A 23,498-nucleotide genomic window follows, 5' to 3' on the forward strand; every position below is an offset into this window, starting at 1 on the left:
AAATCCTCTGTTCTAATCCCAGCCTAAAGACAGCTAGATATGGAAGCTAAGATCTGTCACTGAATGTCTATGTGGCCCTCAGTTCCTTCCTTCATGTAACGTGAGCTTTCAATACGGCACACCTTTAAAATCTAAATTCTGAGATTCTAAGAAAAGACGGATTTGAGATAAAGCCCATTTTCTATTTCAACTGCTACAAGCATAGAAAGAAACTACCTAGCTCTTTTATGTTTACTAAGTAGTAAAAATGTAGTAACCAATTCAACTGTGACATGGTTGCAAAAGGAGATTAACCTGATGAACAAACATTTCAACTGGTACCAAAAGAATTTTCACACTTGTGTAAAGGTGGACAATACCAACATGCCTAAAGAGTTTGATGGAATGATGTAAACTTTCTGTAGTTCCAAAACACCGGGTGATAGGTTACCTTTTGGAGCTTTCAGACTGGAGGATATACAAAGAGTTAATCAAACTAGCATATTGTTTTCACAGAGATTTTTCTAAAAAGGATTTAGAGACTTTTATAGCCAGAAACAATTAGGGAATACTTGTTTCACTATTTCCTTTAAACCAGAAGACGGCTGTATATTTAAAATAAAATTGCAATATGAAAGTCTGCTAAAAGCACTTTTTTTGTTGTTTGTGCATTTTGTTTGTCACCCAATGTCACACTAACAATTCTGCATCTCATTCCAAAGCACATTATACTTAGAGATAAAATGAAAAAGACCATTTTTTGTTTCCCCAAGGGGAAAGTACTTCTGTTAAAAGCATCTTTTTATGAGACGATTCTTTCTGAATTACCAGTAATGCAAACCAAAGAATTAGATACTGTACTCTAAAATTTAATATTTGTTCAATTCTTATTCATATCCTATAGTCATCCCATGTGTACAAGGGAAAAGTATGATAAATGCTTAAACGTACTTAAGAACCTGAAAGATTGAACATTTTTGTCCTTCAATCAGCAGGCTGTCAGGTCATGAGTACTCATTTTACAATAAAAGTTTTCCTGCCTTTCCTATTATTCTAACTAAGCTCAGTTAAAAATAGATTGGCCCACAAAGAAAATGGCCACACTTTTTGTTTTCATGAACCTGATTGTATATACAACTTTATCTTCATTAAAGGTAGACAATCTGATTTCAAACACTATATATAAAATCAAGAACTAAAGAGTTTTTTTAAGAACTTAAAAATAATGAACTGTTTAGAACTACATTCGTTAAGTTTGAATATCAGGATCAGAGATGAAATAAGAAATGAAATTAATGAAATTCGGATGAAAGAAATCCATCCTGTTTTGTTTTTTTAAATGCTTAAACATAATACTTCATGGCGACTTAAAACAATTCCATTTTCTCATAATACTCAGGAATAAGTATGCTTTTCCAAAGAATCCAATTAGATGTGCATGCAAACTGTCATACTGGGAACCATTACAAACCAGTAAAAAGCACAATCTAACCTTGAACATTTTTTTCCTTCTGATGTCCAACTAGCAACGGCCAGAAATAGTGAGTTCTGATAGGAAAACCTTCCTCCTTCACAGCCTTCATTAGGGCTTTTGCCAAATCTGAAAGAGATATCATAAAATATCACAAAGCTACCTCAGCAAAACTTCCTTACGTTGGCTTTAACTTTAAGAATGTAGTACCAGTTTTTTTGGCAAGTAAAGCACAATGGAGGGTGAACTGCAGAGGAAAGGAGTGCATCTGGATTTCCTTTAACTTCTTACAGTAGTCTGTTAGCTTCTCCACAGGCTGTGGGAAAAAAGTCACCACATTAGCTGGATTGGCAAACATCTTACCGTTTGAACTGCTGCAAATATTCTATCACTTCTGAGATGAGCAGTTTAAATCCCGCATCCTCTTTCTACCCAAAAATCTTGCAACACAAGAACAAGGTTGTTATAATGTTCACAACTAGTCTAATCTCATAAATATTCCTATATTTTAAAGAATCTTATTTCACTGCCAATTATATTGTCTACAAAGTAAAAGTGGACAGAATACCGTATTCATAGTCACACAGTGTCGTAAAAAGAAACTGCCAAAGTCACTTATGCCATCTTCCTTTGATATAGGGCATGATAGTAAAATTTGCAAAGCTACATCTTCCAATTTTTCAGTGACTAAAAGTAAAATGAGGTTCATTGCATCTGGGAAGAAAACAAAGACATCTTTTGTTAGTAAACTGAACAATATTTTTACACTGCAACCAATGTTCCGATACTAAAGACAAAACAAGAATTGCAAACATCAATAGCATATATCTGCCTAAATAACAATAAAACACTTGCAAATCAAATCATCCCCATGTATTCATTAACTCATGTTTTTGGGCTTATTTAACTGACTTTAAGAGTTCTATGTTCAACTCCCACAATGCCCACTGTTAGAAAATGTACTTTCCATCATATAAGAACAGCAATTCAGATTTTTATAAAAATCATGTAAATGGATTTTTTAAAAACTACCTGGAATATATCTTCTTTCACATGTAACTTTTTCCAAAATTTCTGAGACATACTGAGGATACCCAGCTTTACTGAAGCTAAAAATAATTTGGAATAAATCACGGTCCATAAGGTGAAGCTCGGACTTCTCCACCTTCTCCAGAGTCTATAGAGAGTTCCAGAAATTAGAAGACCAAGTTAGAGTGTTTTTATTTAAGTATTAAACTTAAATAAATTAAAATATCCAGATTCAAAACGGTAGGGAAAAACACCACCTAAAGTTTTAGGACTTCTTTTAAAACATAGGAAATACTCGGCCGGGTGTGGTGGTTCACGCTTGTAATCCCAGCACTTTGGAAGGCCGAGGAGGGTGGATCACGAAGTCAGGAGATGGAGACCACGGTGAAACTCCGTCTCTACTAAAAATACAAAAAATTGGCCAGGCCTGGTGGCGGGTGCCTGGAGTCCCAGCTACTCGGAGAGGCTGAGGCAGGAGAATGGCGTGAACCTGTGAGGCGGAGCTTGCAGTGAGCCGAGATTGCGCCACTGCACTCCAGCCTGGGCGACAGAGCAAGACTCCGTCTCAAAAAAAAATAATAATAAAAATAAATAAAAAGGAAATACTCTACTTCAACAGTAACTGTTATATTATCAGCACCAAGATACTGAACTATAATAATTCTCCATAAATACTACATCTTTGAAAACAGGTATTGGCCGGGCGCGGTGGCTCAACCCTGTAATCCCAGCACTTTGGGAGGCCGAGATGGGCGGATCACGAGGTCAGGAGATCGAGACCATCCTGGCTAACCCGGTGAAACCCCGTCTCTACTAAAAAATACAAAAAACTAGCCAGGTGAGGTGGCGGGCACCTGTAGTCCCAGCTACTAGGGAAGCTGAGGCAGGAGAATGGCGTAAACCCGGGAGGCAGAGCTTGCAGTGAGCTGAGATCCGGCCACTGCACTCCAGCCTGGGCGACAGAGCGAGACTCCATCTCAAAAAAAAAAAAAAAAAAAAAAAACAGGTATAAACTACACTTTGCTACCTCATATAAAACATAACACAAGTTTTTACAAATGATTTTAAAGTATGTTTATTTAGACATAAGTCATACCTGCTTAACATGGTCAATGTCGCCCTTCTCAGCATATGCATTCAATAATGCGAGGTATGTGTCTGGACCAGGCTCAATTCCAGCCTCTCTCATCACTGTGAGAATGTTTTCTGCATTCTCCATATCACTACAAGTTAATCCAAAAAACAGATTACTATGCTCTTGCCAAATGTAATATAGTTATTCAAACTAAAACATACGCTTATTAAAATCAAAAATGCTAAGTATCATTTGGAATTATGATGTCAGAAAACAAATGTATATTAAACTGGATATATGTTTCTGAAATAAAGATCATAAACATCTGATCCCTCATTAAGAAAAATAATAATTACGCAGACATTAAATAACATATACCCTCTTACATTATGTAGGTTATGACTCAGACTTAACTTACAAGGTAAGAATAACGTTTAGTAAACTACTCTTCAAAAATAAAAATATTTTCCAGAGCAATTACTTCAGATCAAGCCCAGTTTCTTTTTTCTTTTCTTTTCTTTTTTTTTTGAGATGGAGTCTTGCTCTGTCTCCCAGGCTGGAGTGCAATGGCGCGATCTCGGCCCACTGCAATCTCTGCCTCCTGGGTTCAAACAATTCTCCTGCCTCAGAATCCCGAGTAGCTGGGATCACAGGCACCTGCCATCATGCCCAGCTAATTTTTATATTTTTGTAGAGACCAGGTTTCACCATGTTGGCCAGACTGGTCTTGAACTCCTGACATCAGGTGATCTGCCCACCTCAGCCTCCCCAAAGTGCTGGGATTACAGGTGTGAGCCACCGCGCCCGGCCTATAGCCCAATTTCTAAAAATTCAAATAAAAGATTTGTGGAATAAATGTAAAAGCACGTTATAAAAATATTAGTATGCTCTACCTCATATACTACAGATTTTTTTTGAAGGGGTAGACAAACATATTTTAGGAGTACACAAACATATTTTAGGAACTGTCTACAATAATTTTATCTAATTTAAACCCCACTTAACAAACAAAAAAGGAGTAAAATGACCACTTTAGCATCTCAGCCATCTATCACTTAAGAATCAAAACCTTAGGTTAAACATTACCCAGCTCTGGCATGCCCTGTCACAAGGGCACTGAATACTGCCTCTGTAACTGGGAGATCCTTAGTTTTCATAAATCCAAGAATCTTGCTGCAAAGGAAAAACGAAGATACTCATTGGAAGTATTTATCAAGAAAACTCTTTACAACATGTATAGAATTAGGTTAGGCCTTGAGTTACTTTTGTTTTTAAAATATAATAGTAACACACACTTGTTTTAGAAACCACCAAGAAAGAACTGATCCCTTTGATCCCCTTTCCACAAAACCCCACTCTTTAAAGTATCAATAGTCTTGAAGTACTCTTGATACAAATACTAGATTTTTAAAAATCTGATTTGTCTTACACTACTAATTACCTTTGTAAAAGCATAGTTTTGTAAGATTCATTTAGATAAAAATGAAATTATGTATTCCAATTTATCCCTTATTTTCCAAACCTTCCATTCATAAGTAGTAATAAATTTTATATAAGCAGAGAAATGGTGCAACTGATTTTCCATTAGTCAGTGGACTAAAGAGACTATTCCCAGTTTTATAAATGAATACAGTTTAAATAGCTAAGAACATTTCCCTTAGGAAATATTTAAAAAAAAAAAAAAAAAAGCTTTATAGCTCAACAACTTTATACCTCTCTCTAGTAAATCAAATTTTTAATTAAAACAGCAACTTTTACTTATCTTTTCTCTCTTATGCGATAATTTTATATTTTATGTAAGTCAGATTACCAGATTTGCTAGATTAAAACAGTTCTGAAACAATTTCCTTCATTAGGAAGAAGCTTTAAAACAAAGAGTGAACAGACATTTAGAGTTACAAAATGTACAAATTTGTTCACTTAAATATGTTCATACAGATCCATACCTGGCACCTTCAATATCTCCCATATTACAGTAAGAAGCAATCAATCTCTGGTATGTCACCTGTCAATGAAAATGGGCCAGTTAATTTTACATATACTTTTTTTTCTGAGTAAAGAAAAAAAATGGTGGATGTAAAAATATATATTCACAATAGCAACTACTTACTCGATTTGGTTGAATGTTCGCTTCCTCCATTTTTGCCAGGAAATCAGTTGGTGAGAATTTATATTCATTTTGAAGATAGACTTTAAGTAAAGCATTATAGTGACTCACGTCATACACAGCACCTACAAATGAAATTTAAAATCAATGTTTAGAAAAGCATTGAAAATCCTATGCTTTAAAGTGGAACTAAATTTAACAAACAAAAAGAGTAAAACTATCACTTCAGCATTTCACTCATCCATCTTTGCACTCAGACCTATCTACACAGATACTCTGTCACACAGAGCAAACTAAGCATGTAAGACAGTAATTACTGAATTATTGTATAGTCACAAGTAACTACCTATTCAGATATTAAAAGGCCTCTTACTTAAGAAGTACAAAATTATCTTCCTGTTAGAAAACGCTGACAACACCCCTATATTTAAAAGTGACTATAACATTTTTCTGGCCGGGCGCAGTGGCTCAAGCCTGTAATCCCAGCACTTTGGGAGGCCGAGACGGGCGAATCACAAGGTCAGGAGATCGAGACCATCCTGGCTAACCCGGTGAAACCCCGTCTCTACTAAAAAGTACAAAAAACCAGCCGGGCGAGGTGGCGGGCGCCTGTAGTCCCAGCTACTCGGGAGGCTGAGGCAGGAGAATGGCGTAAACCCGGGAGGCGGAGCTTGTAGTGAGCTGAGATCTGGCCACTGCACTCCAACCTGGGCAACAGAGCGAGACTCCGTCTCAAAAAAAACAAAAAAAAAAGATTTTTCTATATAAAGCAGTCCTCACATTACAGACACACTGTGATGAATGGATTGTAACTTCAGTTCTTTCACACAGTAGGACTGTGCTGGCAATTCTGCCACTCAAAGCCTTCATTTGAAGGGTGCATTCCATTTTCAGCTAATGAACATGATCCATGGTCTGCTCTTGTTAATGATCGGTATTCCAATGCCCTTTGTTTTCTTTGTATCCCTACTATTTAGGGCCACATCAAATAATGTTACCACACATCCTTACTCTACTCAGTCATGACATCACAGTCCTTATATCAATTTTGTGGTAACATGACTCACTATATTTTCATGAATTAAATTTCACATCTTTATTCTACTGCCTGTGACCATACAGGCCTACGGTCAGTATTTAGGGGTCAGATTATGAGATTTCAGGCAGCAGAGACCTGTTCCATTAAATTAATACACATTTTTATCTTAACAGATACGTTTCGTTCATACTTACTATGTTTCAGGCACTATGCTAAGTGTTCTACATACAGTGGCTCACTTAAACTTCACAACAACTTTGAGACACTACTATCACCCCCATCTTACAGATAGCTTAGATCTGTCAACAGCTCATTCTGTAATTTTGGACAAGTTACTTAAACTAAAATATCTCTTGTATCTTTATAAATCTGTAAACAAGAGTCAAACTTGCGAAGTACAAGGTTTCTGGCAATATTAATTCAACAAGTATGTATCAAATGCCATTATACACAAAGCATCATGCTACTGGCAAAGCAGGAAAATAAAGAAGCTAAGGATTTAATCCTCATAAAGCATACACTTATATAGGAGAGACCTATTTGTAAATAATTTTAAAATAATAACACATTGTCAATCTTTCTATGGAGGTATCAATATTATTACTGCTGTGTAATGCTTTTTTCTATTTTAGAATGTAACCTTTTCTGCATACATTTCTCCTAGTTCAATGACTTACTGACATACAGAAATTTCTAATTTTTAGAGATTGAATACTTTAGCTTTACTTTTCTGCTCCTTTTATACTTATAAAATCCTTTTCCATTCTGAAATTCAACATTTATTTATATATTTTTTAACTTAAAAAAAATCAACTTATCAAAATGTATTCTAGATGTATTCAAAACTGTGAAGGAAGAATCTGTCTTTATCCTATAGTTTTTTCACATAGGTCCTACACACTTTTTGAAGGACAGTTGTAAATATTTTATTTATTTGTGGCCATACTTTCTTGGATTGTTGTATCCATTTTCTTTTATAACTAGAAGAGGTATGGATTCTTAAACATTTAGTAAGTCAGTTAATTACTGTGAGTTGATTTTCTGGGATTTTACAGATTAAACAATCACATCATCTAAAAATGATAATTTCTTGTACTGTTTCACATCTTATTTCATTGCATTATACATGATTGTTGTTGGTTTTAGATTTTTAACACATTAAAGAAGCATCCTTCTATATGTTAAGATTTTTTAAAATCAGGAATGAACATTAAATTTTATTAAACGATCTTTTTTCAAATTATTTTTTGAATATGTACTACATTACATGACTTAAAATTGAAAAGGTATAAAAAGGTAGAGTAAAACCTGTATCCAGTGTTCATCATCCTTCCAGAAATATTTTAATACTATATACACATGCACATGTATAAACATTTTTCTTCAAAATACTATCATTCTATACATTCTGGTCTACACCTTAATTTTTATTTATACTCTGGAGAACACCCCCATTGGTATATAAAGAGCTTCTTCATTTCTTAAAACAGTTACACAGTAATCTATTTTATGGGTACTCCACAATTTATTTACCTAATCCCCTAGAGAGGAATATTTGAATCAGTTCCAATTTCTTACTACTACAAACAAGCTACAATGAAGAATATCCTTTTGCATCTATGAGTATATCTGTATCTAAATTCAAACAAAAGGAAATGCTTGGTAAAATGCTATGTGCATTTGTAACTTTGACAGACAAACCGGCTATTTTGTTCTTTTTATTTTTTAACTTACCATACTTGTAACACTTGTTATGAAAAATTATTTATTGTTAATGCCCCTAGATGTCACTATACCTCACCAAATAAATATTACCAAAAAATTATGAATCAAGTAGCCCTTCCATAAAACTGAATTATACCATTTATGTAAATAAACAATTTTTTGCAAAAATAAAAAATATCTACACCTTTTATACACATCATATATGTTTATACACATCATATATGTTTAAATCATATATGATATTTAAACAATCATACCTAATTTCTGAAGTTTGTCCCATATCCTATGAGCAAATTCTGTTCTCTCTTCAGGCTTTAGTTCAGGCAATAGAGAACCACAGCTACGTACTAGGAGCAAGGCATGACTACTACCTGGGCCACCTGTGGAAAAAAGGTTAATGGATAACATTTAACATAGTAGCAATATCATATAGATAAATACCAAAATTTACACAGAAATCTATAAGCATTCAAAAATCTCCTGGCTCAAATTGAGAGTGTCCATAAATTAGAAAAATCCTATCCTAATGTACAATGTTACTAAGTTACAAGTCAAACTTTTAATATTAGTCTGCTTTCTTAAGAAATCTAAGTTATAAAATCTATATAATCTGCAAGACTGTATCAAACACAAAAATACAAAGAATCTAATTTATAGGCAGTGCTTGCTACAATTCAAAGGCTAAACTTCTCAGTATCTTATGAAAATAGTATAAAGGGCCAGGCGCAAATCCCAGCACTTTGGGAGGCTGAGGCGGGCAGATCACCTGAAGTCGGGAGTTTGAGACCAGCCTGATGAACATGGAGAAACCCCATCTCTACTAGAAACATAAAATTAACTGGCCGAGATGGCACATGCCTGTAATCCTAGCTACTCGGGAGGCGGAGGCAGGAGAACTCTTGAACCCGTGAGGCAGAGGCTGCATTGAGCCGAGACTGAGTCATTGCACTCCAGCCTGGGCAATAAGAGCAAGACTCCATTACAAAAAAGAAAAAAAGAAAGAAAATACTGTAAAGCAGTGTAATTATCATCCATGAATAGAAAAGTTAGGTTCATAATCAGCTACAATATAAGCTTCCCTCTCCCTACATCTGTAAGCTTTATCTACATATCTCTGAAAGCTGACTTTAAAACAAAGCAAAAATAAACCACTTAGTGTGATTCCACTCATACAAAATATCTAGAGTAGTGCAAACCTACAGGGACAGAAAATAACTAGTGGTTGCCTAGGGCTGGAAGGGATGAGGAGTTGGCGAATTTCTTTTTGGGGTGATGAAAATGTTCCAAAATTTATTGTAGTGATGGATAAATAAATAAGTTAGAGAGAGAATGTGACACAGGTTCCTTAAATGTACGTAACAATAGTAATAATTGATACTTCTTTGGTATCTCTCACCATCAGATTCTATATCTACGCTTCTAAGTGTGTCTGAAACCCATGAATAGGCTTTAAGAAGCTACTGAATCCTCTTAAACTGCATGCAAAATTATGCATATGTTTGCATGAGGTTTTTGGGGGTCGGGGACAGGGAGTGAAGGACCTATAGCTTGCATCAGGCATTAGTGACCCAAACAGATTTTTAGTAGCTAATTGAAAATGCAAGGAAAATAATGGAAATCTGTCATATGTGATCATCTTACAGAAACCTGACACTCTACAATGGAAGGTAAGAAAAACTAGTATCTTCCAAGAAACTTACTACTAAAAGTGACTCCATAAACTAGGAAAAGCAAAAAGGCAATTTTTATTTTCTGATTTGGAATAAATATCTAGACCAGGCATGGTGGCCCATGCCTGTAATCCCAGCACTTTGGGAGGCCAAGGCAGGTAGATCACGAGATCAGGAGTGTGAGACCAGCCTGGCCAACATGGTGAAACCCCGTCCCTATTAAAAAATACAAAAATTAGCTGGGCGTAGTGGCATGCGCTGGTAGTCCCAGCTACTTGGGAGGCTGAGGCAGGAGAGTTGCTTGAACCCGGGAGGCAGAAGTTGCAGTGAGCCGAGATTGTACCACTGTACTCCAGAATGGGCGACAGAGCGTATACCCCATCTCAAAAAACAAACAAACAAAAATTTTAAAATGTTTTAGTTACTCCAAACTTTGCCCAGATGAGCTGACAAGATAGAAATCACAATCATAACATAAATGACAATCAACAGAATATAACAAAGAAAATTAAAGTATCAAATAAGCTACTCTGTAATGAGCTTACCCTCAAACAAGTATTATTTAGGTTGATGCAAAAGTAATTGCAGTCATTATGTTTAATGGCAAAAACTGCAATTACTTGTGCACCAACCTAATATTTAAGACTTTTTTTGTTTTAAAGACAGATGTCTCTCTCTGTCACCCAGGCTGGAGTGCAGTGGTGCGATCTTAGCTAACTACAACCTCTGCCTTCTGGGTTCAGGCGATTCTCCTGCCTCAGCCTCCCAAGTAGCTGGGACTACAGGCACGCGCCACCATACCTGGCTAATTTTTGTACCTTTAGTAGAGATGGGGTTTTGCCATGTTGACCAGGCGGGTGTCGAACTCTTGGCCTCAAGAGATCTACCTACCTCCCAAAGTGCTGGTATTACAGGCCTGAGCCACTGTGTCCAGCCCAAGGTCAACTTTATGAACAGGAAATTTTGACATACCTGAGCGGCAGGTGTCATCAAAGACTTTTTGTAGAAGCATCTTTGGAATGCGGCCAGTTCTTCGAACAGAATTATCTAGTCTCATCAGAGCCCAATCAAAGTGATTGGCAATCCTTCTAGAAGAAAAAGTGGACTCCTCTTGAATATCCTTTTTTTCAGCAGCAATGACATACAGCCTGGCTGGGCTCAGTAGTCCTCTAAAAAATGAAACGTAATTAATAATAGTCAGTTGCTATCTATTTAGGTCATTTTTTGAACAAAACTTACACAAATTTTTTAATTAGTTATTAAACACCTAAAATCACAGTACAATACCAAAAATAAAGGTATGAACTAATAGGAAAGAAAGTTTTAGCTTTTGCTTTAGATAAAATCATATACACACATACATAAATTATATGCACAGTAAATCTCCTGAATAATTGAGAGCATTTTGGTAATTTTGAACATGGAATCATTTAAAATCAGATGGAAATATGGTGTGTTTTAAGTGTTTTTTAAATCTCTTTTAACCAAAACAAGGTAATGAAAGACGAAGCAGTTTATGCTGCAAAGCTCTTCTCACCTCTGTAAATAAGATGAAATCTAATATATATCCAAAATTTTTACAACTACCTTTGTTTTCTAGGTATAAGCTTACTATGAATTTAAAAGAAGACCAATGTCCAGGATAAAACAAGGCAGTTTCTTTTTTTTTTTTTAAAGGATAATTTAGGCCCAAATAATTTCTAATCTGTCTAAATAAAGTTGAAACACTTTAGAGTGATAATACTCTTAATTCTTATTTGCTGTGCAACTGTCAAAACGTTAGCTGTATTCTTTCCTAATTATTTAAAACAACTGCCACCAAAAATAAATAAAGCGTCAAACATCGTTAATTTTAAGGAAGCCAGAAGGGAAAGAAAATGATTACAAATTAGGTATGGTCAGAATTGTACATTATGTGTTTATAAAGAGCAAGCAATCTTTAAACCATTCACTATTTTAGTAATGGAGTCAAATATGCAAGTCAAATGCTCTCTAACATGAAATCTGAGGGATTCTATGCTGTACCGTTTTTTTTAAATAAACACATTTTTTTTATAGAAACTGACTAGGAACAAAAAAAACACAATTTTTTAGAGTATTTTTAGGTTTATAGAAAAACTGTGCATTAGGTAGAGTTCCCATATATTTTCTTCTCTAGGCTATTCTAGGTAAAAATATAAGCTGTACCTGATTTAAAAGTATCAGATAAAAAATAATTCTTATGTGTGAAGGAAAACTTATCAATCTGAGTTGAATTTAAAAATGCTTTCTCTGTATTTAAACATCACTTTTAACAAGTGATTTCTAATTCTCAGTGGTTTACATATTTGTTGCCAATATCTTAGTTACAGCAGCCACTAAATACATTACACACTAAGTATATAATAACTAAGTATAATATAATCACATTTTTCAGATATACACATTTTCATCACAACGGTGACTTTAAAAATAAAACTTACATTTCTGTCCTATGTTATTAATCTGAAAAAACCAGTCACAAATTGAATATCAAGTATGTGATGTTTTATTAAAGGCAGCTATACTAGAAGTTTCACCTCAAGGTTATATAAAACGAGGCTGTAATTGATACTAGACTAGAAATTCTACCACTGTGATCTGGGAGAAATCATGACTCTAAACATTAGTGATTCCACCATCTAGGTGGAAAATAATGGAAAAAATCAGGATACTGACTAAATAAGACAATGTCTTATTTTTGTAAGACCAATGATCAGCACATTGTAGATGGCTAATAGACTCAAGTTTGTTAAATGAGCTGAATTTTAACCTACAAACCACAGAAGATATACTCTTAAAATATGTATCCCTTACTTCCAAAAGGCATTTGGTTGCTATATCAGTTGTTACTAAACTATCCCCTTCTTAATGTTCGGCAAGCACAAAGTGACATTATTTTTCAATTACCCAGGACGTGACAGTTTGGAGGAGTTTGCAATAATATTATTCAACAACAAAAGCTGATTAATAGAAATTTCAAAATTGTGACATCTATTTGCCAAAGTTTTTTACACAACGTGAATCTGATAAACTGTTAAAGAGCAAAAATAAAACTTCCGCTACAGGATATTTTTTAAATTTAAGAGGAGACAAACTCAAATTTCAGGAAGAAAACAGATGTTTATAAACCAGCACATTGTTCTGAACATTCTAGGCAAATTTTTCTCATACACATGTCTTTACTGCAGCCGAGACTCCTTCACAGAAGCGTGTTTGGCTTTTTAGTTAAGTAGAAACATGAATCTGTTATAAAATAAACTGGGGTAGAGGAAGGATTACATATTTAACCAAAGTCTTGACTCTTCAGTTATATGGTCCAGAACTGATTTTTAAATGTACTCTAATACATCCTGGAAACAAGAGTTTCACAGCCTGGAGCAATGGGTATGTCGTGACAGAAAAGAAAGAACAGAACAAGTCCAGGGGTGAAGGTGGGCCCTGCAAGAAGATCACACCCACCAGGCTTGCACGAGCTGGAGCACAATGCCTCCAAATGCTAAGGACCAAAATTGACATAACCACGTAAGGGGAAATCATTGGATCATCTCATCCAAGTATCATACTGGCTCCTTTCCACTTCTTAAATGTCTCGGGTTCCCTTCACAGACTCCAGCTCCTACCACTAATATTCAAATTACCCATAAATGTTTTCTTGTAAAATCTGCCATTTAAAGTTATATCTCAGCTTTTTTTAAAAAAATTAAGGTGGGTTTTTTTTTTTAGCTCTTTAATAGAAACTATCTCACAGTTGAGTGTCCATTTAAAATATAAAAAAATATATATATATATATATATATAAAACGGACCAGATTATCCTACTAAGCAGGCTTCTGTGGGACCCTCCCCCCTACTTTTAAGCCTGTACCATTTAAAAAATAAACAAAAAAACAAAAAAACACCATTTTTTGATAAGCAGAGACTGACTAGAAAAAACCCAACTTTTTAGAGTGTTTTTAGGTTTACAGAAAAATTGTACAGAAAGAAGAGTTCCCATATACTTTCTTCTCCCTCATGTTTCCCCTAGTAACATTTTGCTTTAGTGTGGTAAACTTGTTACAAATGATGAACCAATGTTGATATATTATCCATCAACCAAGGTCTATAATTTACATTAGAGTTCACTGTGTGCATACATGTTTTGACAAACATATGACATGATACCTTCACAGTATCACACGAAATAATTTCACCGCCTTAAAAATGCCCCGTGCTCTCTATTCATTCCTTCCACCCTCTTTCCAAACCCCTGGCAACCACTGATTTTTACCTGTCTCCAGTTTTGCCTTTTCTAGAATGTCATATGGTTATATCATACAGCATGCTGCCTTTTCAGATTGGCTTCTTTCACCTAGCAACAAACATTTAAGGTTCCTCCATGTCTTTTCATGGCATGACGGCGCACTTCTTTTCATTGTTGAATAATGCTCTTTTGTACAGATACATATAATTTGTTTACCCATTTGCCTACTGAAGGACATCCTGGTTGCTTCCAATTTTTTGACAATTATGAATAAAGCTGCTATAAGCATTTGTGTGAAGGTTTTGGTATGGACATAAATTTTGAACTCATTTGGGTAAATACCTCTACATTTAGCTTTGTAAGAAACTACCAAACTATCTTCCAAAATAGCTATACCATTTTGCTTTCCTACTAGCAATAAATGAGAGTTCCTGTTGTCCTACATCCTTGCCAGTATTTGGGGTTTTCGATGTTTTGCTGGATTGTTGCCATTCTGATAGTGGTATCTCATTGTCGTTTTAATTTATATTTCTCTGTGACATAAGCTGTTGAACATCTTTTCATATGCTTATTTGCCATCTATATGTCTTTTCTGGTGAAGTATTTTCTGCCAATTTTTACTTATTTTATTTTATTTTGAGATGGAGTCTTGCTCTGTCCCCCAGGCTGGAGTACAGTGGTGCTATCTCAGGTCACTGCAACCTCTGCCTCAGGATTCAATCGATTCTCCTGCCTCAGCCCCCTGAGTAGCTGGGATTACAGGCACACACCACCATGCCCAGCTAATTTTTATATTTTTCATAGAGACGGGGTTTTACCATGTTGGCCAGGCTGGTCTCAAACTCCTGGCCTCAAGCAATCTGCCCACCTTGGCCTCCCAAAGTGCTGGGATTACAGGCATGAGCCATCATGCCCAGGCCATACACGTTCTTAAAACTCTTCTCTCCCCTTTTTTTCTTCTTCACTGATATTATGAATCAGTTTAGTGTCACTTTAGAGCTATGAAGAGTTTAAAGGGAGATACAGGTAGAAGATAGAAGAGGCATTATTAATAGCTAATGTTTACCATGTGCTTAATTTGTGCTGGGTATGAGAAAATTATAATTTACAAATGAAAAAACTGAAGCAACTTGCCCAAAGTCATCACAGTTAAAACTAATGATAGGGCCAGGGTTAGCACTCAGACGGTCTCATTCTGAAATGAACTCAATGTGGCAAAAGGGCATCAAAGAAACTAATCTGGCTGCAATGGGGTGTTCACACCAGAAAGTGGTAAAAAATCAAACCTAGACAGTGAATGAGACTAGATAATGGAAAGTCTCCAGTGGCAGATAAATAAGGGATTTGGATTTTATGACATACTTGTAAAGTACAAAACTAGCTTTCATAGAGTTGCTCTCTCAACTTACTTTGTTGCACTATAATGCGGAAATATGGGGAGCTCAAATTCATCTCTTACGTTTTCACCAATCCCTAATTTAACTATTCCACTTGGGTTTTCTTTAGCCTGTTGATACGCTGGATCATGTGGATTGATTTTCAAATGCTGAACCAGTGTTGCACACTTGGAATAAATCCCACTTGATCAAGGTACATAATTCTTTTTATATACTGCTAGAGCCTCCTGAGTGTTAATGTAGCCAAAATTCAAAAAGATAATGCCTCCTTTTAAAAATGGTTGATATTCCCTTCAAATTTCTCCACTGCAACCAACTATTCCACTAATAAATTGTTCCCTCAAACTCAAAATCTTAGACTAATTATTTTATTGGGCAAACTCAGCCTTTACATCCCATCTATTGAGTGCTTAGATGTCTGAGGCTCTTGTTGAACTCAGAACACATGGATTTCTGCAACAAATCTTTAGTTTCTCAGGCTTCAGCCTCTTCATACAACTGCCAGATCAACCATACTCAAAACCATCTTTTTTCAAACATCCTGTCATTGTTCTTATCACATCAATTCTGCTCTTCCATTTATTAATTCAAAAAATATTTATTGAGCGCTTTCTTTTTATTGAGCGCTTTCTATGTATAAGGCACTGGCTAGAATCTTATCTAGTAACAAATCTAATAAATTAGACTTTAAAAAAATACCAATTGTGGTAAATGCTATTAAGAGACAAGGGGCCGGGCGCGGTGGCTCAAGCCTGTAATCCCAGCACTTTGGGAGGCTGAGACGGGCGGATCACAAGGTCAGGAGATCGAGACCATCCTGGCTAACACGGTGAAACCCCGTCTCTACTAAAAAACTAGCCGGGCTAGGTGGCGGGCGCCTGTGGTCCCAGCTACTCCGGAGGCTGAGGCAGGAGAATGGCGTAAACCCGGGAGGCGGAGCTTGCAGTGTGCTGAGATCCGGCCACTGCACTCCAGCCTGGGCGACAGAGCCAGACTCAGTCTCAAAAAAAAAAAAAAAAAAAGAGACAAGGGGCCAGGCGCAGTAGTTCAAGCCCGTAATCCCAGTACTTTGGGAGGCCGAGGCAGGCAGATCACTTGAGATCTTGAGACCAGACTGGCCAACATGGTGAAACCTCATCTCTACTAAAAATACAAAAATTAGTCTAGCATGGTGGCAGGCGCCTGTAATCCCAGCAACTTGGAAGGCTGAGGTGGGAGAAATGATTGTACCCAGGAGGCAGAGGTTGCAAGTGAGCCAAGATCGCGCCACTGCACTCCAGCCTGGGAGACAGAGAGACACTGTCTCAAAAAAAAAAAAAAAAAAAAAAAGCTGGGTGCAGAGGCTCACACCTGTAATCCCAGCACTTTGGGAAGCCAAAGCGGGCGGATCACCTGAGGTCAGGAGTTCAACCAGCCTAACCAACATGGAGAAACCCTGTCTCTACTAAAAATACAAACGTAGCCAGGCCTGGTGGCGCATGCCTATAATCCCAGCTACTCGGGAGGCTAAGGCAGGAGAATCTCTTGAACCTGGGAGGCAGAGGTTGCAGTGAGCTGAGATCATGCCATTGCACTCCAGCTTGGGAAACAAGAGCAAAACTCCGTCTCAAAAAAAAAAAAAAAACTCTACTGCTCAATAAATAATAGCTGTCTTATTATACAAGGTGCTCAATAAATGCCTCTGAGTTTTTTTTGTTTTTGTTTTTGTTTTCAGACAGTCTCGCTCTGTTGCCTAGGCTGGAGTGAGTGGTGCAGTTATGATCTCAGCTCACTGCAAGCTCCACCTCCCGGGTTCACACCATTCTCCTGCCTCGGCCTCCCAAGTAGCCGGAACTACAGGCGCCCGCCACCATGCCCAGCTAATTTTTTAATTTTTTTTTAGTGGAAACAGCGTTTCACCGTGTTAGCCAGGATGGTCTCAATCTCCTGACCTCGTGATTCGCTCACCTTGGCCTCCCAAAGTGCTGGGATTACAGGCGTGAGCCACCATGCCTGGTCAAATGCCTCTGGGTTTTTAAAATAGCTTTCCTTTTTTTTTTTTTTTTTTTTTTTTTTTTTGAGACAGGTCTCATTCTGTTGTCCAGGCTGAAGTGCAGTGGTGCAATTATGGCTCACTGCAGCTTTGAACTCCTGGCCTCAAGCAATCCTCCCACCTCAGCCTCAGCTCCCAAATAGCTAGGACTACAAGTGCATGCCACCACAGCTGACTACTTTCTTTTTTTCTAAAGATAGGGGTCTCACTATGTTGCCCCAGCTGGTCTCAAACTCCTGGCTTCAAGTGATCCTCCTGCCTCAGACTCTGAAAATGCGGAAATTACTGGGCCTGGCCTAAAAAATCTTTTATAAAGCTAAGTCCCAAAGAACTTTCTCCGTCTAAGAATTCAATTCTCCAAAAAGTTTTGACAAATTTAGCTACCCCAGTTTTATGCTTCATGGCAAATCATAGAATTTTAGACTAAAAAAGCTACGGGCCACCCTTCTACACTTGATAACCACCTCCTGGCCTGAAATACCAATCCACTCCTTTCCACCTAGCCAGATTTCCCTTCCATCTTCCAGGATCCTCCAGTCAAACGGGATGCTTCCTTTGTCTCACCTATGGAGGAAGTGATGCAAAGTCAGTTAACCAGATTGGGACCAATGATGTGACATGGAGAAAGACACTCTTTTGAAGATCCCTTCCAGATACGTTCTGAGATCTTCCATGTTTACTTACCTGTGAAAGTCTTTAAATCCCAAGTTTATAATATGTCATGTATTGTCTTTTAAAAAATGTTTTTGTCCATAAGTAATCCCTTCACCATCTAAAACACAACAGTCTGGACCTCATTCTGCACCCAATGAAAACTACCATGGCACTTAACTGTAAACAGGAAAATGACAAGATCAAAAATGTAACATATGTAAAAGACTTGTAACATTATGTTACAACATATGTAAAATGTTTCAGAAATGTGAATCATGGTATCTGGAGTTGAATCCCAACTTGAGGTCTTGAATAAATTATCCTTCTAACCGTTTCCTAATTTGTAATAATCCACGAAAATTGAAATGTTTGTATGATGGTTATGTTTACAAACACACTTTGAAAATAATAAACATCAGGCCAGGTGCGGTGGCTCACGCCTGCAATCCCAGCACTTTGGGAGGCCAAGGTGGGTGGATTACCTGAGGTCAGGATTTCGAGACCAGCCTGGCCAACATGGCAAAATCCCATCTCTACTAAAAAAAATACAAAAATTAGCCGGACATGGTGGCACATGCCTGATGTCCCAGCTACTTGGGAGGTTGAGGTGGGAGAATGGCTTGAACCTGGGAGGCAGGGGTTGCAGTGAGCCGAGATGGCCCCATTACACTCCAGCCTGGGTTAGCAGAGCAAGACTCCGTCTTGGGGGAAAAAAAAAAAAAGTTAATAAACGTCTACTCTAAAGGTACCATTGTTTACCCTAATCCCCAAATCTACTTTTCTTAATTCTGCTAACTCTCACCAATCTTCTGTTATCTTTCTCTCAAGAAAAGGATCTTTTCTTCAGTTCTGCACTACCTCATTGAAGTCCTATTACTCCTAATTTGCAATACCAGTGTTGTTCTATCCCTACGTTCCATTTCTCCTATAATCTACATAAACTTTGTCAAAATCTGTACTTAAAATCCTCCAATGACTTCCAGTCATCAAATAACCTACCTTCTAAGCAATCTTGGTAGTCTGAAGAAATCAACTGGCCTTTGCGGTATCAACTTCCACCACACCCACACAGCTACACGGGATAAATGGTCTCCAAGTCTCTTCATGCTCTTCTCTAACTTTGGACCATTCTGAATATTCACTACCATGTGTCCTCTAAAACTCAATGTCCCCCTGCCATAAAACAAATGGGACTGCTCCTCTCTCTGAAATACCACAATATTATATTCTTATCTTATGGACAGCACGTCTAATAGTTGTACATGTGCCTGTCCAGCCCTGTGATTGATAAATCTATACTCACAGAGCAGAGGCTGAATCTTACAGATTTCACAACCCCAAAGGACCCATCAGGTTCTTTTTTTTTTTAAACTGAGATGGAGTCTCACTCTGTAGACCAGGCTGGAGTGTAATGGCGCGATCTTGGCTCACCACAACCTCTGCCTCCTGGGTTCAAGCAATTCTCCTGCCTCAGCGTCCCAAGTAGCTGGGATTACAGGCATGGGCCACCACGCCTGGCTAACTTTTATTGAGATACATTTTTTTTTTTTTTTTGAGACAAGGGTCTCACTCTGTCGCCTGCCCCGATCTCGGCTCCCTGCAAGCTCCGCCTCCCAGATTCATGCTATTCTCCCACCTCAGTCTCAGTAGCTGGGACTACAGGCGCCCGCCACCATGACGCTCAGCTAATTTTGTTTTTATATTTTTAGTAAGAGACGGGGTTTCACCATGTTGGCCAGGCTGGTCTCAAACTCCTGACCTCAAGTGATCCACCCGCCTCCGCCTCCCAAAGTGCTGGGATTAAAGACGTGAACAATAGCATGGACCCATCAGATTCTTAATATTTGCAGAAGATTTTTCTAAAATGAGAGTTTTCTAAAAGTTTTCTTCCAACTTTAGAAATAAAAATCATGCCATCCCACCAAAGAACAATATATGATTTTCACTTTTAGGCCAATCATTAGTCTAGATCTACTTCCAAACAGATTTAGCTCAAAGCTTATCTTTCCTCTGAAGTACATACGTATTATGCTAAAAACTGTCACGCAAATATATAAGCAGCTCTGATCCAGAAATGCAAGGAAAATGTATGTGAGAAAGCAAGAGTATTTATCTCCTCACAAGAGAACAGAGTAAGAGCTGGTTTATAAGAAATAGATGTACTTTCAAATAGATGTACTGAAATGGGAAAATGAAGAGTAAGACCACATACAGGGTATACTTCTTGGTGTTACAATTTTGAAAACGGATTACTAATGAATGTCTAAAAATTTCACTGCTAATACTCATTTGTCCTCAGATAGGACATTCCTGGAAATCAAGCTCAGGGTGAATTTGTGTAGACACACTGCACTGCATGGATCGGTTAAATATCCCTTCAATCTCCTCCAGTTTACCATCTTCCTTCTTCAATGTCTTAAGATTTTCATTGATTTACTCAACAAACATTTGACACCTACTACATGCCACAAAGTTAAAACACCAGAGAAAGCAAAAGGAGTAAGACACAGTATCTGCCTTCAAGGAACTTACAGCCAGCTGTATCTGCCTTCAAGGAACTTACAGCCAGCTTCAGAGTGTTGGTGAGTGCACATGTCATAGTGTTAATGGGTGCTTTCATGATACAGGGTCTAAGAGGAGGCATAAGAAAGGAGCAGTCAAATGGGAGAAGCAGTCAAGTTAAAGTTCAACAGAGATGGGGGACACCTGTCTAAGGAGGAAGGGGAAACACATTCCAAGAGTCAACATCACACTCAAAGGCAAGGAAATATACAACATGGCCCATCAAAGCTTTGTAGATCCACAGACAAGCACTAGACCTACAAAATCAGAATCTGCATTTTAAGAGCCCCAGGCAATCATGCTTACTAGAGTTTGAGAAGCCCTGCTGTAGAGCACTTCAAAGTAGTAGTCTGGTATGGCTAGAACACAGGATGCCATGGTAAGGAACTCACAAGAGATGATGCTCCAGAGGCAACTCCAGCTCATAAAGCACCTGTGCTAAAGAGTCTGGATCTCATTCTGGACCCAATGGGAGTCACCACAATGCTTAAGTGTAAGTAGGAATATGACATGATCAAATTATCAGGGAGACTAGGGAATGATGATGGGGTTGGAGGAAAAGGGATGCATTCCAAATGAAGCAGATCTAACAGGGCTTAATCATTTGTGCAATCAATAAATGGGGGGTGAAGGGAGTAAGAGATGAATGAGAAAACAAACATATAGATATCCAGGATCTTTCTGGAAGGCAGGTAGAAACAGCAACATTCATGAAAACAGGGAACGCAAGAGGAATAGATGTGAGAAGGAGGAGTCCAATTTGAGCTGTGTTGGCTTTGAAGTACCTATAGTTCAAGCAGGTGGATGCATCTAGTAGACGGTCCATATGTGAGAGAAACATCATCAGATAGGTAAGTAACGCCCTGAAAAATGAAAAAGGTCACAAAAGAGAATGAAAACACTGAGAAAACATAGAAGGACCACGGGTAAAACTACCAAGAACATCAGCATTTAATAGGTGAACAGAAGAAAGAGGAATGAAGCAAATGAGACAAATCCTAAAGAGAAGAGAATCTAGAAAAACGGTGTCATCAATACTGAGAAAAGGGTCTCATGAAGGGGAAAATGGAAGAGTAATATGTGAGGTTAAGGCCTCAAAAGTGGATTTGGTAATTAAAAGAGGTCCTCTGAAAAAGTTAAATAAACATACATCTTACACATACACAAGTCAGTAAAAGGATAACTATCAACTAATGGCTCTCTGGTTGACAAAAATTAAGGGTGATTTTTAGTTTACTGTTCCCACCACCCAGGTTTTGCAACTATTCCTCGAGGTACTTTGAGGAATAATTTTTGCAACTGTTCCTCAAGGCACTTTTGAAATAATTTTTCAAAAATACAATTAAAAAATCAATAAACAAGATAATAATAGTCTGACAGTGGTGTGACTGCAGTGAGTAGGAAAGGGAATGAAAAGTGAGGAAATCAGAGACAGAGAATTATGGACATGGAAGAGACTGAGAAGCTTCTAGAGTAAATAGAGTTCCAGGAAAGGTTCTGTGTTTCAGGTGGGCAAGATCTGGGCATGCTTACAGGCTGTGGGGTAGGAGACTATATACAGTCCCCAGAGTTCAGGAAAAAGAGGGAACAATTACCTTTATTGCCCGTTATCACCTGAACACACAGTGGTGAACAAGACAAAGTCCTGCTCTCATGCAGCTTACCTTCTACTAAGGAAAAAAAAAAAAACACAGAGAAATAAGTAATGATATAAGACAAGTGAGGTGTGCCACGAATAAATCTAAAATAGGACTGGCATGTTTTGGATTGAGTGTTGAGGTAAGGCTTCTCTGAAGAGACATTTGAGATCTGAATGACAAGAAAGCAACTTTACAAAGATAAGTGGGAAAGGCCTTTACAGATAATGAAACTGAGGAACTGAGAGGTTAGTAAGATGTCTGAGATTATGCAGTAAGTAAACAGAACCCAGGTCTGATGAACACCTAGACCACCCTTTCTACTAAACTGTGTTCTCTTTATTCAGTTCTCCTCAAATGCAACAGTGAAGATAAAAGAAAATGTGGACCTTCCCCTGACCTTACAGAAATGCTGAGGACTACAATAATAAGAGTAATGGGCACAACTTTCTCAAAAGAAACTCTGAAAGCCAAGAGATGCATGTAGTTCTGCACTCAGAGGCATGATTTCAGAAAGTTAACTGCTCAAGTCTAATATGAAAACACAGGCAGGCTCCAATTACAAGTAGGTTACATTCCAAAGACTATAAGTTGTTAAGAAATCATAAATTATTTTCTCCACGTAATTTTACGGCGAGATTAGGTGTTCAGGCTGGTCCATGAAGGTCCACATAACAACCTAAGTAGTAGTTATGACTACTGTAGTAACCAACAAAGCACTTACTATGCATCAGGCCCTATACTAAGTGCTAAATACAGATAATTCTGAAATATTCCTAACACCATTACTACTCCCATCTTATAGCTAAGGTAACTGAGGCCTGGAGATGTTAAGTAACTTGTCTAATGGCATAATGCAG

General features: G+C 37.5%; 1 protein-coding gene across 1 annotated transcript in view; it reads right to left on the bottom strand.

Annotated features, from left to right (window-relative positions):
* Window positions 1–23,498, bottom strand: part of LRPPRC (leucine rich pentatricopeptide repeat containing) — a 119,290-nt gene that overhangs the window by 93,658 nt on the left and 2,134 nt on the right. Inside the window, exons 2-11 of the mRNA XM_003908571.4 lie at window positions 11,068–11,264; window positions 8,683–8,805; window positions 5,665–5,786; window positions 5,501–5,559; window positions 4,641–4,727; window positions 3,576–3,702; window positions 2,483–2,627; window positions 2,019–2,164; window positions 1,661–1,766; window positions 1,472–1,579 (exon numbers count right to left, since the gene is read on the bottom strand). Of these exons, the coding sequence (XP_003908620.3) occupies window positions 1,472–1,579; window positions 1,661–1,766; window positions 2,019–2,164; window positions 2,483–2,627; window positions 3,576–3,702; window positions 4,641–4,727; window positions 5,501–5,559; window positions 5,665–5,786; window positions 8,683–8,805; window positions 11,068–11,264 (1,220 nt within the window). The remainder of the gene's footprint in view (window positions 1–1,471; window positions 1,580–1,660; window positions 1,767–2,018; window positions 2,165–2,482; window positions 2,628–3,575; window positions 3,703–4,640; window positions 4,728–5,500; window positions 5,560–5,664; window positions 5,787–8,682; window positions 8,806–11,067; window positions 11,265–23,498) is intronic.

This window comes from Papio anubis, chromosome 14, assembly GCF_008728515.1.
Source record: "Papio anubis isolate 15944 chromosome 14, Panubis1.0, whole genome shotgun sequence".
Lineage (NCBI taxonomy): Eukaryota > Metazoa > Chordata > Mammalia > Primates > Cercopithecidae > Papio > Papio anubis.